The sequence below is a fragment of the Limanda limanda genome, chromosome 19 (assembly GCF_963576545.1).
Source record: "Limanda limanda chromosome 19, fLimLim1.1, whole genome shotgun sequence".
NCBI lineage: Eukaryota > Metazoa > Chordata > Actinopteri > Pleuronectiformes > Pleuronectidae > Limanda > Limanda limanda.
Genome location: NC_083654.1, coordinates 17,858,505 through 17,874,560, shown reverse-complemented (window position 1 = coordinate 17,874,560; position 16,056 = coordinate 17,858,505). Strand labels below are relative to the sequence as shown.

Here is a 16,056-nt window from a genome sequence, read left to right as displayed (position 1 = left end):
ACCGAGCGCCGCAGATCCATCAGTGACACGGGAACAGTGACCGGCCCAAATGTCACCAGCTCCATAATTAAGACCTTCATTAAGCCACAGTTAACAGAGTGTCACTCCGCCGCTCGCACCTCCACTCCTCACCTCGCCCATCCCCTCCCTCCCTCCCTCCCTCACACACACACATCGCACCCCCACCTCCATCTCCATCCTCTCCTCCTCCATATGCTGCTGCTCTCCTTCCCCCTCCATCCCTCTCAATCCCACCCTTCTTACTCCTCTTTGTAGTCCAGGCAAAGTAGCGTTTTACGACCGACTAATTGTAAAAGAATTTTTTTCAGCATAGATCATTTCTATGAGGTGTCCAGAACAACATACTAAAAGTCCTAAGAAATCCTAGTTGAGGAAATATGTTTAATTCTCATCAATGTGTGCCAATAAGGCCCGGCAACAATACACCCCAAAAAGACTATTTTTTTCCTTTACTCCAATCAAAATAAAACTTTACACAATGAAAGTAGCCATGAAACGTAACATTTTTTGTATTACAAGTTTCTTTTGAAATGAATTTGACAAGCACATGAGCTCCACACTTATTGAATATGTCCTAATTTGCATAGGCAAACACCATTCATATGTATGACAAATACATACATAAATTCATTTTCAAAGAAACTTGTAATACAAAAAATTTTACGTTTCATGGCTACTTTCATTGTGTAAAGTTTCATTTTGATAGGAGTAAAGGAAAAAAATAGTCCTTTTGGGGTGTATTGTTGCCGGGCCTTATTGGCACACATTGATGAGAATTAAACATATTTCCTCAACTAGGATTTCTTAGGACTTTTAGTATGTTGTTCTGGACACCTCATAGAAATAATCTATGCTGAAAAAAATTCTTTTACAATTACTTCTATTTTTGGCTCCGAAATGGGCTACTTTGCCTGGACTATTGCCCTATTGCCCTACCACCAAAGTATTTCTTTATCATCAACCACTTGGTGATATTAATTAATACTTAAAAAAAAGGAATGATGAATGATAAATGATTTCTTCAGGTCTTATAGTAGCATGAGGCCTCCGTGTGTGTCACATGTGTTCGAAGCACCGCGGCTGGTTGTGAGGTTTAACTGTTGAGACTGTGACTCCAGCAGAAACCTCTTCACCTTCAATTCTGATGATTTCTTAGTGTACGCTCGAGCTTATTGCACAATCCACAATCTCCTCTTTATTCCACTCAATACCTTCTTTTTTCCCGGTTCCCTTGCTCTTTACATTTCAAAGACCAGGCGCCGGGGAACCGATGTTCATATAGGAGGAGGCAGTGTTCAGTAAATGGGAGGACAATGGTGAGGAAAGTAATGGGATTTCAGCAACTTGTCTTTTGATGAATTATGAAAAGGTCACTTAATCCTCCTCTGTTGTGTGCGCTCTCTGCTGTTTCTTTGTCATTCTTTTATTCCTTTTTTCTTCTTCTAGATATGATGCCTTTCTTTCTTACCCTGTATACCCCCCCCACCCACCACCCCACCCACCCCGTCTGTTTCTGCCTTCCTGTCAGGCTCAGAATCTACTCTGACGATGCATGCTTCTGTAATCCAGATTAGCCCGAGCGAGTGTTCTTAATCTTATCACTTCCCCAATCCCGGCGTGGGTGTGTGCTTTTTCCTGGTTGGGTGTGATAGGGGGGGGGGGCAATCGGCATTAGAGCCGATTCTGAGAGAAGGGATGGAGAGAAAAAGAGAGAGAGAGAGAGAGAGCGACTCTGAATGTAATATCCCACATATCAGTGTCAGTCGTGGTCTAGTGAAGCAGGGTTGGCAGGAAAGGAAGAAAAAAAAAAAAGGAGAAGAGAGAGAGAATTACTGGAGGAAACATGGGAGGCCGACTGACAGAGCACAGACTTACATACATGTGTCACCGTGACGTCACGTTACACCAGTAATAGCTCGAGTTACATGACATCTGCACGTCTGCTCCTGCAGCTTACCAGACAACAGCGACCAAATCGCGTTACGAGCTCCAGCACCTGCCAGTTATTTCTAGTTTGTCGGGTTTTGTATTTTTTTTTTTCTTTCCAGTGGTATAAATTCTCCTCTTCTAATTCTCTTGTTCATGGTCACTGCCCCCCCCCCCCCCCCCAGTCCTATATTTAAACTCCCTGCGCCGTGTGGCCTCTGTCTTTCCAGATGAACCGTCCGATCCAAGTGAAGCCGGCGGACAGCGAGAGCAGAGGGGGTAAGAGACACCTGCCCCCCCCCATGCACACACACATGCACACACACACACACACGCACACACACACGCACACACACACACACACACACACACACACACACACACACACAGCACCTGTTCAAATAACAGCACCTTCATAGTGCAAACGATCATCTCACATCTACACAAAAACACTTGATTTTCATGCAGCAATTTGGAAAGAAAACCTGATTTATTTTCACAATATCTTGAAATGACACTGATGACGACACAAGAGCCCAAACCATCAGGTCACTGCTTGTATAAAACAAGGGATTTTAAGAGTTAGCCTTGGATTCAATGACCTGTTGATAAGGAGTGTGTTGTGAATGGCTCATCTCCCAAATCTCAACACCTTCAAAGCCGAACCCTTGGACGGCCACGAGTGTTCTTCAGTGCTGGATTAGTTTTCCCAGACGCCACTTCTTCCAACATGTAATCAATCAGTCGCCCAATCAGTCAGGATTAGACTCAGGCTGCTTCCAACATTTCCTGAAACACAATTATTACACATTTCAGCTGTTTCTGTTGTGTATTTGTTTCTCTCATTTACCACAGTTCATACGTACGTTTGCATTGTTGTCGGCCATTTAACATTAAATGTGATCATTTTGTTGTAAAAGGCATAAGAACCTATTTGAAACCTGGTTGAGCTACAGTAGCTGCTTCACCACACATGCAGGGTTTTTGTCCGTAGAGGTAGAAGATTGATGACGGTGTCTGAGGACATTTTTATACGACACAACAGGGAAAAACGCAGGTGTAAATAAAATGAATGAAGGCTGAATTTCCCTTAGTCGCTTCATTTCCAGCCTCCTGCAATCATGAAGGACTGACTGATGATAGAAACCACCAGAGATACCCCCCCCCGCCCCTATCTACACACCTTTTTTAATAAGACCACATGTTCGACCTCTATCTTGTGTAACATTTGCATAAGTATAACAAAAACAACAACGGCTGTGAATCACTCTGAGCCTCAGGTCTGCAGCAGATGATTTTTCCTGCAGGGTTTTTTTCTTCTTCCCCCCATCCGCTGTGTTTTTGCAGAATTATAACAAGCACATATATTTGTAGTGGAAGAGGCTCAAACATGCAGAAGCGCTGGTCTGATCCCTCCCAGACGTGGACAGACGGAGCAGCTTCTCTGACAACACACAGGGTGACAAACATTCGAGTCACCGCCAGATGCTGTTTGTTTGTGCAGATTTTCACGTTTACTGCACTCTGGTGGTAGTTCCGAAGTACAGCATCCACCCTGCTTTGTCACTGCCCATCACACTGTTGCTTCCTTAACACTCCTGCATGCATGTAGTGGTGACATGGCACTTCTCCCCTTTTGTCGCCCCTCTCCTGCCTCCTCTCTCATCGCCTGCATCACCTCCCTCATAAAAACACCCACTCCCATTTTCTCCCCTTTGTTTTCTGTTCTCACTCACACTTTCCTCCCCTCCCACCCTGGTGATCTCCTTTTCCTTAGAAGACAGGAAGCTGTTTGTGGGCATGCTGGGAAAGCAGCAGACGGACACCGACGTGAGGAAGATGTTCGAGCCGTTCGGCAGCATCGAGGAGTGCACGGTGCTCCGCGGGCCCGACGGCACCAGCAAAGGTAACGTCATGGAGTCATGATACAGGAGAGAACAGGATCCTCTATCAGCAGAATATGACACAGAGCATGAAATGAAAAGCACGGCCTGGAATAAAAACAATGAGGAATAAAACCACAGCCCCAAATCCTGTCAACATCATGTACTGTTGTGTCTCTACTGCAAAACAGACTCAATCTTCTGTCCTCCACCTATTGCTTTGAATAAAACAACCTGTTTTTACTAAATGGTCACAGAGATGCTCTCATCAGCTGGTCAACGGTTCCAAATCTTTACCCGTTCCAAAGTAGATTCAAAACAAGACTACACTTTGATTTATTCCCATTTTGGCCTGAATTCTGAATTCCTGTTTCATCCCTTTTATTAAATGACATTTTAAGTGGATTCAACAATAGCACTCTGCAGTTCCCTTATGAAATCACATTTAAATTAGTTAGATCTAGATTTTTATTCTGATTCATACTATATTAAACATAGTCATGGAAACCCACCTCCTAAATACGCAATTTTTTTCATCAATATCCAAAAAAAAAGGAAATAGTTATCAAAAGTAGTAAAAACATTCATGGATCTGCCCCTTTTTCCGGATTTGCACAAAGTATTTAAGAATTCTTTACTGATCCAGACTGCATCCCTCCACCAAGTCTCATGGAAACCAGCTCAGTTGTTTTTGTGTAATCTTGCTGAAAACCCAACCAACAAACTAACTATAGTTAAAGTAAAATTGATTCATATTAGCCAAAAAAATCATCTTTTAAACAATAAATTAATATTTGTCCCTCTTTTTAAAAAGATGCTGACTAAGATGTTTTTGGAAGTTTTCCTTTTCTCCACAATTTCCCAAACACCTGCTTCTCATGCGTCCTTGAGCTTTTCTCTCTCCTGATTCCAATGATTGGCTCCAGATCACGACTGCCAACATGACACAGCCCTCCATTTAAATATTTGTCTTCTCATCCTCCGGCCCTGAGACTCAAGCCCGAGTCACGTTGCCGTCACGTGAACGTAAATTACAATCGTCACGAACAACAACGCTCGTAACATTTGTCGTGTAGATCAACGTCCGGCGACAGTTCAAACACCGACGCTGGATCTTCCTGCGTTTGTTGCATGAGCCATGACTAATGGTGCAATAGGTTTTATGGGTCATGGCTAATGATGCGTTTGGAGGTTTACGGCCTGTGATTGATGAAGCAATGAATGTTTTGTGGACCATGTGTAATGATGCCTTAATAACTGATGAAGCACTAGATGTAAGACGGCTCCTAATGTATTTTTAAAGCAAAGTCGTGAGAGAGTGTGTGTGTGTGTGTGTGTGTGTGTGTGTGTGTGTGTGTGTGTGTGTGTGAGGCCACGTTTAATGGTGTGTCATTTTCTCCTAGGGTGCGCATTTGTAAAGTTCCAGAACAACGCAGAGGCCCAGGCCGCCATCAACGCTCTGCACGGGAGTCGTACTTTACCTGTAAGTCCCCCCCCACCCGCCACACACACACACACACACAGAAACACACACACACATGCACAGAAGCTACACGGCTGCTTACACACTCACATGCTCCACATTCAGGCGTTTAGCCGCTGAACACGGTGACTCAGCCCACAGTCACCACTTCTCGTTTCGGTCCCCCTCCTCCACTCGATGAATCCAGGACAGTCTTTGTAAAATGTAAAATTATCTGGGTAGTTTATTTTCTCCTCTTCTGCTGGAGGTGATTTGTTCTGTGCTCTTTGTGCAGGTTTTCTCTAAAATTCACATTTATCTCAGTATTTTTTTTATCATTTTAGCTTAATTTCAGCCTCACTGTTGTCTTATCGCTAATATGTCCTAGAAACTGCAGATTTCCTTTAGATTTAACATTATAACCACTTATTATCGAAGTGATGCAGAACTCAGAGGTCCTCACTAACCCACCACAATTACTATACCACATAACCCACCACACCATGCCGTACATTATTCCTTGTTTCACCTTGACTGAGCGTCGATGTTTCTTTCTTGACGTTTAGCACCAGACCAAAGGAGTTACGATATCCACGTTACCTCCACAGGGCGCCTCCTCCAGCCTGGTGGTTAAGTTCGCCGACTCGGAGAAGGAGCGAGGGCTCAGGCGGATGCAGCAGGTGGCCTCTCAGCTGGGCGTCATCAGTCCCATGACCCTGCACCTCGGGGCATACAACGCCTACACACAGGCGGTGAGGAACACACACACACACACACACACACACACACACTTTATCTTTCATGAGGACGGACACGCAGAGCAAAGAAACCCTTTTCTGCTCAACTTGTTTTTATCCTCGTCCGACTCCCTCTCATCTCCAATTCAGTATCGACCCTTATTTAAATAATCAGAAAGAGACCATGCATGATTCAGTAACAAAAGCCTGGCAGTTGTTTTTCTTCTGTAGACGTAAGTAAAAGCTGATGTGACATAAAGCTGAAATTACACGACTGAAAATATCCTCAAAGAAAAAATATACAAAACCCAGTTTTTGGGGGAAAGCAAACCTCGCTCAACGTGTCTTGTTCCCTGTGATGTAACAAAGAGAAGTTTTAACGTCACAACATCAAGACGGCCTCACCGCTCTTTGCTTTGCTAATTGAGCGTTTAGTGCAAATGGTTTTAGATCTGGCTCGTGAACATTTGTTCAATTTGTTATGTTTAAAGAGGCCAGACAGCGTCTTTACTCTGCAGTGCATTTGTCCACAGAATGCTGTCCGTCACACAAAACACAGACAGACACATGAATATTGAACAGTAGGTAAATATTCCAGGTCCTTTTGCAAACTGCCCTGCAGCAGAAAGGTAGTCGGGTATTTTTACCTTCACAGTTTAGAGCAGGAATACGCTACATGATTTGAAGACGGATTATTACCTTGATTCGGCCTCAATGGCTGATTCTAAAATACTGTGAAGCGTCTGCAATGGTTTTCACAAGCAGAGAAGGTCACCGAGGAAAGCTGCTCTGTAGTAAGATGTGTAAAGAAACGTGGCCTTCGGATATATTGTGACTCCTGATCGAGGTTCAGTCTGGAGCCGTCGTAACGTTATGAAACATGTTGGGTTTTTATGGCTGGAGACAGTTATTTGAGCTGGATACCTGATGTTGCTTCCTGTCACAATATATTAGAAATGTTTTACTTGATTTTTAGACTCACGCACTCACAAAAGCACATCCTCCCTCTCCTCCAGTTGATGCAGCAGCAGGCCCTGGTGGCGCAGTCGGCCTACCTCTCTCCTGTTGCCACGGTGGCGGCGGTTCAGATGCAGCAGCTCGCCGCCCTCAACCCCAGCAGCATCATCGCCACGCCGATCTCATCCATCACCCCCTCCTCAGGTAATGAGAGGCAGGGATGTCTGGCTCCGGCCGGCCTTGATTAGATTTGCGCCTGAAATATGAGGACAGTTACACAAGGGGGGGGGGGGTGGAGCCAAGAGGACGAAATAACAAACATATATTATGTTGTTTTGAAAAGAAAATCTGTCTGTCACAATGTTGGATGTGTTTTATTTTTAACGTTATAAAAACCAATAAGATGGTAGTTGAGTTGGGGAAACATGAAGCCCTATGTAGTTTAGTTTATATTCTATTTCACTAGATGCAGGGTTTGAAGCAAATATTGTGACTTATATTAATTGTTCTTTTCATTCATTTTGAAAAGGATTTCTTACATTTGATTTTAAGGATCTTAAATCGACTTATACGACTCATGTATCTGTAATAAACAAATATCTCAGTAGAGTGTGAACATAAAGGTGCAGGACAAAAAGTGATTCGCCACAGAATACAAAAGAGTTGGACGACACACTGTTCAATTCCCAATAAATAATAACAAACATATATTATGTTGTTTTGAAAAGAAAATCTTTCTGTCACGATGTTGGTCGTGTTTTATTTTTAAGTTATGAAAAAACAATAAGATGGTCGTTAAGTTGGGGAAACATGAAGCCCTATGTAGTTTAATAGTTTATATTCTATTCCACTAGATTCAGGGTTTGAAGCAAATATTGTGACTTATATTAAATGTTCTTTTCATTTATTTTGATAAGGATCTCTTACACTTGATTTTAAGTACCTTAAACATTGCTTCGGCTTTTCTATACGAGTCATATATCTGTAATAAACTAATATCTCAGTAGAGTGTGAACATAAAGGTGCAGGACAAAAAGTGATTCACCACAGAATACAAAAGAGTTGGGCGACACACTGTTCAATTCCCAATAAATAATAACAAACATATATTATGTTGTTTTGAAAAGAAAATCTTTCTGTCACGATGTTGGTCGTGTTTTATTTTTAAGTTATGAAAAAACAATAAGATGGTCGTTAAGTTGGGGAAACATGAACCCCTATGTAGTTTAATAGTTTATATTCTATTCCACTAGATTCAGGGTTTGAAGCAAATATTGTGACTTATATTAAATGTTCTTTTCATTTATTTTGATAAGGATCTCTTACACTTGATTTTAAGTACCTTAAACATTGCTTCGGCTTTTCTATACGAGTCATATATCTGTAATAAAATAATATCTCAGTAGAGTGTGAACATAAAGGTGCAGGACAAAAAGTGATTTAAACCACAGAATGCAAAAGAGTTGGACGACACACTGTTCAATTCCCAATAAATAATGTTGATCTCTAATTTAAAAAGGGTGACATTGGGAAAAGTGTGCATATGTAATAAACTAATGTCTCTCATTGCAATTCATGATTTCAGCGCAAGTTTGAATTTACCTGTGTCCTGTCTTGGAATTTATTGTAAGTAAGTGTTGAAGTGTGGGCAAACATATGTGCAGGTACCAGCACTCCCCCCTCCATGGCAGGCACACCCGTGCCCGCTTTGCCTCCACCGATCTCATTGAACAGCTACGCCTCCTTGCCAGCTCCCAACGGCCAATCAGCAACCGAAGCCCTCTACACCAACGGGGTTCACGCTTATCAAGGTACATCCCTCTCATCACAGGAGTAAAGAATACTCATGTGGCCTCTTCCATAGATTCACAGGCTTTCCTACTTTGACAGTGAGGCTCTAATTAAGAGGAAATGAAATGAAACTAAAGCTCTGAATGTTATGTGGAGCGAGCCGATGTGCTCCAGATAGCATTGAGGATTATTTGTGTGTGTGTGTGTGTGTGTGTTTGTGTGTGATAAACAGCAGTTGGTGACGATATTTATTTGTTGTGTCACAGCTCAGAGTCCTGTCCTGGACCCTCTACAGCAGGCGTATACAGGCATGCAGCACTACACAGGTGAGCCTCACTACAGTTAGATGTGTTCAGTGTAAAGCTATAAGATGTAATGAAAACTGACATTTATTTATAGAAATGCATTGCTATGTACGCGTCCTGCTGCCGCGACTGATGCAAACAAACAAATCATCCCCCAAATATGATCCTCTTGTCTCATTCTACTCGGAGTTTAACTGCTCGGCCTCAGATTTGTTCCCTGGAAACGACTTTTGTGTAACCGGAATGCAAAAACAGATTTATGCAACATAATGGATTACAGCTACCTTTGCACTCCCGACTACGCAACACGGCATGCTTGAGTGGAAATCTACATCCAAAGTCAAAACATGCACATATATTACGAAATGTAAATAACCCCTTTATCTCTATAGAATGAGTCATACATAACAAACTAGATGCAAAACCCAGCAGGTCTGTGGGTGGGGGTTCAGCTCAGTCAGATGTTGTTTTAAGTTGAAAAGTGATTAGTTTGCAGTGTTCTGTTTGCTCCGCTCACCTGCTCCTCCTCTCCGACAGCCACCTACCCTGCTGCCTACAGCCTGGTGGGACAGCCCTTCCCGCACCAGCCCCAACTGGTGGCCCAGCAGCCGCAGCAGCCGCAGCAGCTGCAGCAACGGGAAGGTAAACTTACACATAATCATATCTTTAGAGGCCAATTCCAGTGGTTTTACACACGTTTTGACCCTTTTACCACAAACAGCACTCACTTTAAATCCCAGTTTTCAAACCAAGCTCCTATGTTTCATTCTCTGATGATTTTCATTCAATAACTTGTAAAGACTTTATTAAGTTATATTATTTACACCACAGTTAATATAAAACGTTAGGGCTGCTCTGTCTAGCATATTTTTTACAATATGTCTAACTAACAGTTCAAACTGAAAAAAGACTCGAAAAACAGCAAAAGAAATTTGCTCAATTGATGAAATCACTAATTAAGAAAGCTCTTTCAAAACAATATTAAATTCATCTTCAGCTTAACTGTGATGCAACTCAAAGACAACACAAATTGATCCAGATTCAATCCTCAGTGTACTGGTTAGTACAACAGTCTGATTCCTGATCCTCAGTCTACATAACACTGACCTGAAATCACTGGCTGCCGAGGACTGGAGGAAAAACACTTCCAGAAATCGAACCCTGTTTTACAAGCATTTCAAACCAGTGAAATAGAAATCATCCATAATTAGTCAACTTTGCAAAAAGAGAGAAGATCCAGTCTGTGAAGTTTCCACTGTTAATATGTCCTTAAGTCACTGTTTCCTCAAACATATGTATATTAAATGCAGATACAGAGGTGTTAAGATTATTTGGCAATGGCTTTTAATATTTGATTTATTCCCCTGCTCTATTCTGCTCATTTTATTTTATTATCAACCTAACATTCCAAGCGTTTCCTGAACCCTGCAGTTTCTAACTCCTCTCTAAACCCGTCCTGTCTTGTCGCGTCATGTCCGCGTCCTTGTCTCTCTCCCATCTCTGTGTATAGGACCCGAGGGCTGTAACATCTTTATCTACCACCTGCCTCAGGAGTTCACCGACTCTGAGATCCTGCAGATGTTCCTGCCCTTCGGCAACGTCATCTCTGCAAAGGTGTTTGTTGACCGAGCCACCAACCAGAGCAAATGCTTCGGTGAGTCACAGCGATGCTAATAGGAACGGCAACGTCAGCGCTGGTTTATTTTTACCTTGTTGCTTTTAGCATGTGTCTCTTTTATGTGACAGGGGACACATTTCACATGTAGTTTTACCTTTATCTGCTTCCACACTTTCCCAAGTGCTGCTGCTGTTGCCGCAGTATGAACGTTTGTGTTCACTTCTTTCATTTTCCTCTTTTTCCTCCCCAGGTTTTGTGAGTTTTGACAACCCGTCCAGTGCCCAGACTGCCATCCAGGCCATGAATGGCTTCCAGATCGGCATGAAGAGACTGAAGGTGCAGCTGAAGAGGCCCAAGGATGCCAACAGACCTTACTGAGCGAGGTGCGTCACTGCATGTTGACTGAGAAGTGGCTCGGGGAGGGGTTGATAGACAGCTAGAAATGGGTCTGGAAGTTGAGGAGACAGAGTGAATGTAATTGGGGGCTCAGTACTTAGATGGTTATCTTTCATGTGGAACTGAGGAAGTCAATTACTCTACAGTTGATCAACATTACTGAGATATGTTGTGTAAGCGTGGCTCCTCCTTTATTGCTCTGTGCACAGGGACAGTTTTACTGAGAGATTTAGAGACTTTACCTCGGCTCAAATGTTTTGTCTAACCAGTGTTCTGTCGCAGGGTTGAATGCCAACTACTGTTCGTCATTAATTTTTTGTTTTACTTTTCATTTATTGTTTTTGTGCTGTGCCATATGCCATTTTTCCTGAAAAAAAACATCACACCACTCTCAAGACTGTCCCGTCCATACATATATCGTGGAGACGTGCGTCGCTATGGCTACGGTTGCCTAGCAACCGCTAAAACCTCCCCCCTTCCTTCTCACTGCGTTGTAAGTTAATTGGCCTGTGTTGGTTGCTGTGGCGATATTGCCTGTGATGGTTGCCATTAGCAATTTTTATTTTGGGCCGTTGCCTTGATTCACCATGCTCAACTGCATGGCGGGTTACTGTGGCGACCATGAACTGTGTTTGGTGCGTTGTGAGTTTCCTCTTATTATTTTGTCCTGGTTTTTAATCCTTGCAAACACTGATCAATAACTGTCACTTTACCTCAGCATCTGTAAGTAACTGATTATCATGACAGCAGAGGCTAATGTAGCTCTTAGCATTGAGGCTTTTAGAAAAAAATACAGCATGTCCATCAAATATGGATAGAATTATTTCCTTTTAGACTTTTTTGCTTTTGATTACTTTCCTTTTTGTTGTCTGTCATGATTATCATTCTTACACATCCCCTCTGTTTAGTTGGTTGGTGTGGTAGTTTTCGGTGATGCAGGGTTTTTGTTTGGTTGTAACTCAAATCCACGTGACTTTGTGCCTGAACTTTGTTTGGTTTTTGTGCGACTGAAAATGTACTGAATGTGCCCCTGTATATGGTCGACAACATAGTGTCTGTGTTTGAGTGGCGTGTGCGTGCGTGAGACAAAGAAGACGTTCGTTGTGCGTTCATATTTGCGGGAGTGTTCTGTATTGAGTAGATGTGAAAAAATATTTGTGCGTAAGTGTGTGTGTGTGTGTTTATGTGTGTGTGTTGTACCAACTGAGACACTAACCTTACTCTAGAAGGTTTTGGGTAAAGCTGTTTGGTTCCTGTGACACGTGCTGCTGGCTGAGGAACTGCATTCCTCTGTAGGAATTCTGGATCAGCAAATAACATAAGAAAGAATCAGCAAATATAAGCTTAATATTAGAATATCCTTACTCAAATATCCACTTCATATCAAAAGCAAAAATTAATTCAAAGTGTCTTTTGTTCAGGGTATCTGCAGGTTATTGGCAACAAGAATCAATTATAAAGCCTTTGAATGTTTGAAATTCACTGTCTAATGAGATTGAATCTTTTCCTTCTGACAAATATCAAAACTCAAGGATTTTTCTTGATGTTTAAAATCAGGTTTAGGCTGAAAATTAAAGGCTAAGGCTAAAGTTTCTCTTAAATACATTAAATAGACACTTCTAAGACAAAGTTATATATTTTTTGTTTACTTTAAACACCCCTTAACATACAGGGTCTTCCCCACCCACACTTATTCTGCATCATTGAAGCTAAATATTGTTTGTACGGAGTAAAGTATTCAAACCCACACTCCTTGTACTTTCGGTTTGGAACAAAATAGCGACTGCACTGCTTGTTAAGGGGTTTTTAATTGATAATCTGGCATTAAAATAATGTGTTAAAATTGTTAAATAGCTGTTTCTGGTACCTGCAGATGCCCAGTTTGCTGCAAGCTGCATCACAGAGAAACTGGTGGATGATTTTAAATACTGAACCTCCCTCAGGAACTCAAGTTTGGTCAATGGCAAGGTTCTGAATATTATTAGAAAATACTTCCCCGAAATTTGGAGAGTTTATCTCCTACCAGAATTCCTATTGTGCATGTTCTGAATTAATTTGCCTGCCAAAAGACATGACCAAGTATTTTTCTAAGAACGTGCCTAACACTGCAGCAGTATGACTGTCACCATTTGAGTTGCATGGACACTAGTTGATTACTGAGACTCCCCCGGAGGCCTCAGTGCAAGCAGTGTGTATTCCAGACACCACTCCACTTCCAAAGTCTTAAATGTTTGTGTTCTCGCTCTGTGATTTGATTTAAAATACTTTGTGCTCTTCTTTTTCTCTCTTTCATCTCTTCTCCACCTCCAGGAAAACCTAAGAGTTCAATCAAGAAAAACCACTTGGGATGTCCCAGCCTTTTTTGGTTGTTTGACCAACCGTATAGCACAGGAGCAAGACAAAAAGCAGTATCACACGTATGCGCTTACAAAAATACAGCAGTAATATCAGCAACGATCTTCAGAATCCACACTATCAGAAGTGCTCCAGATGTTCCTACTGTATCATTCCACAGCTGGATTCATTTATATTATGTACATACTCTATTGTCGGCAACAAGATCTACATGTTAAGAAAAAGCATATCACTGATGTTATTCTACTGAACAGGGTTCTACTGTATAGTGTGATTTGTGGTCTATGGCGTCAACAGAAGGCCAGTCTACAGTCAGAGGCTAAAGAAAATACTATTCTGTATGATTACCATTGGTAATATTGTTATGTAGAGTTAGTTTTATTATTTATACGTAAATTAAAAAAAATCATGGGGTAACGATGCTGGAAGAGAAATGGATGTCCTCTCAGTGTACATACCTTGGTTTTCAAAATGGAGGTAAAAGGACTTAAAAACGTCACGAGTTAAGATTCTCTGCTGCCACAACTTTTCAAAATTAACAAAGCGGAAGGAAGGGCTGAGAATTTTTCTATCTTGATTTTTTACGTTTAATTTATTTGGTAATCAATTTGATGAAAGGGGGGCGGGGGGAGGGGGGGGTAAGATGTGAAAATTTCTTTTTTAATTTAAGAGGGAGAAAAAAAAAGAGGATTCCTGTGGTCTACAAGACAATGAACACACTTATAGAGTTTTTAATTACATAAATGTACCTATGGAAGTAAAAAAAAACAAAAAACAAACATAATGTTTCTTTATTTATTCTCTACAATCGCTGTTTTAAAACATATGTCTTTAAAAGAAAATAAAGTACAATTTAGAAAAAAACAGCCCGTCTCTGCTTGTTGTCGTGTCATTTAACAAACAATGTTTCCCTTTTTTTTCAGAGTTACAATTTAGAACTGTTTTTATTTTATTTGTTTAAAGAGTGTTTGATCATATGGGGAGTTTGCTGCCCTCTTCAGGCCTGAAGAGATATTGTGGAAAGTGAAAAACATCTATACATGAATCCTGTGTGTATCTAAACCTCTGGGCCAAAACTCAATGAGGGAGATAATTGAAATGTTGTGTTTATTTAGGCTATATAACTTCACTAAGTTAGAAATAGACTATGCCATTATAGTTAGGAAATATATATATGTTTAGCTATTGATAATAATATAATCCCACTTGCAAAGCTACCACCATGATTTACTGTGTGCATGTGGATCCACTCAGGATGGAAAAGTCTGAGGTGCGCAAAGAATCCCTCCGTCCCAGCATGTTGGGTTTGGTCTGATCCGTTCAAACATGCCTCTTCCCTCCTCAGCATGCCTCAGCGTTAGGAGGGCTGATTAATGCCACACGTAGACTTTGGCTGAGGTGGGGGGGTTAGCTGTGCTGTTGACACTGCAACTGCAATTCGAGGAGCAAACAGCCGCACAAGACTGTCGGGTGAGAATACACAAATGTAAGCTAATATTTGGAAACTTAGCCAATGTGTGGTTAAGGAGGAGCATCAGGGAGCCCACGTGATGTTGACAGACTACCGACAGAATGGATCTGTATCTAATAAGAATACACTGAGGTTAAGTTAACCTTTATGGCCCAATAAAGACAACGATAAAAGCTGTCAGGGTTTTGCACATTAAATCTCCTTCTGGGACATTCGGGACAATGATGAATAGCTTTTGACTTCATTTGGAGCAAGTATCTGCAGAGTTGTGATCATGGTGTTGAATTTAAACACCCTTTAACATACAGCGTCTTCCCCACCTACACTTATTCTGCATCATTGAAGCTAAATATTGTTTGTACAGAGTAAAATATGCAAACCCACACTCCTTGTACTTTCGGGTTTGAACAAAATAACGACTGCACTGCTTGTTAAGGGGTTTTTAATTGATAATCTGGCATTCAAATAATGTGTTAAAATTGTTCATTAGCTGTTTCTGGTACCTGCAGATGCCCAGTTTGCTGCAAGCTGCATCACAGAGAAACTGGTGGATGATTTGAAATACTGAACCTCCCTCAGGAACTCAAGTTTGGTCAATGGCAAGGTTCTGAATAATATTAGAAAATATTTCCCCTAAATTTGGAGAGTTTATCTCCTGCCAGAATTCCTATTGTCCACAAAAAAGACTTAATGAACAAACTGCTACAGACATGAACTGTCCAGAAAATGTCCAGAATATTGGGTGTGGACATTTTCTGTAGATGTCAGCAGGAAGTTTTACGGGTCAGACGTGTACAAAACAACAACAACATGTCTTTAATGGTCTGGTGTGGAGTGACAACTTGCAAGAGGCAGGACAAACAAATTTAAGATTAAGATTAAGATTAAGATACATTTATTTTAAGATACATTTAAACTGAAGCCGAACTCAACAATAACAACACAACACACAATTTACCCGTCCTGTGGCCTTCATCGAGCTGTTGAGCAATGCTAAGCTTGATGAAAAAATGTAGCCTCATTGTGGCCATGTGACTTAGGCAACTTTCATGACGTTTGCCTTTTTCAGAGATGTTTGAGGTCTCACAAACAGGGGGAGGCAATAAAATACAAAACTTACGCCACATCCAGTTA

General features: G+C 41.4%; 1 protein-coding gene across 1 annotated transcript; it reads left to right on the top strand.

Moving 5' to 3' along the window:
* The first annotated feature begins 2,177 nt into the window (after positions 1-2,177).
* On the top strand, positions 2,178-14,315 carry celf3a (cugbp, Elav-like family member 3a). Its single transcript, XM_061092689.1, has 11 exons — positions 2,178-2,226; positions 3,725-3,853; positions 5,234-5,313; positions 5,901-6,044; positions 7,046-7,190; positions 8,651-8,797; positions 9,044-9,103; positions 9,620-9,724; positions 10,593-10,736; positions 10,951-11,083; positions 13,407-14,315. The coding sequence occupies exons 1-10, from the start codon at positions 2,178-2,180 to the stop codon at positions 11,076-11,078; spliced, it is 1,131 nt and encodes a 376-aa protein (XP_060948672.1). The 3' UTR covers positions 11,079-11,083; positions 13,407-14,315.
* The last annotated feature ends 1,741 nt before the right edge of the window (positions 14,316-16,056 follow it).

Excerpts from the sequence above, each read along its gene's own strand:
- celf3a (XM_061092689.1), top strand. The coding sequence starts at position 2,178 with ATGAACCGTCCGATCCAAGTGAAGCCGGCGGACAGCGAGAGCAGAGGG. Across the intron at positions 3,854-5,233 it reads GCCCGACGGCACCAGCAAAG|GGTGCGCATTTGTAAAGTTC; the intron begins GTAACGTCATGG and ends ATTTTCTCCTAG. Across the intron at positions 9,104-9,619 it reads AGGCATGCAGCACTACACAG|CCACCTACCCTGCTGCCTAC; the intron begins GTGAGCCTCACT and ends CCTCTCCGACAG.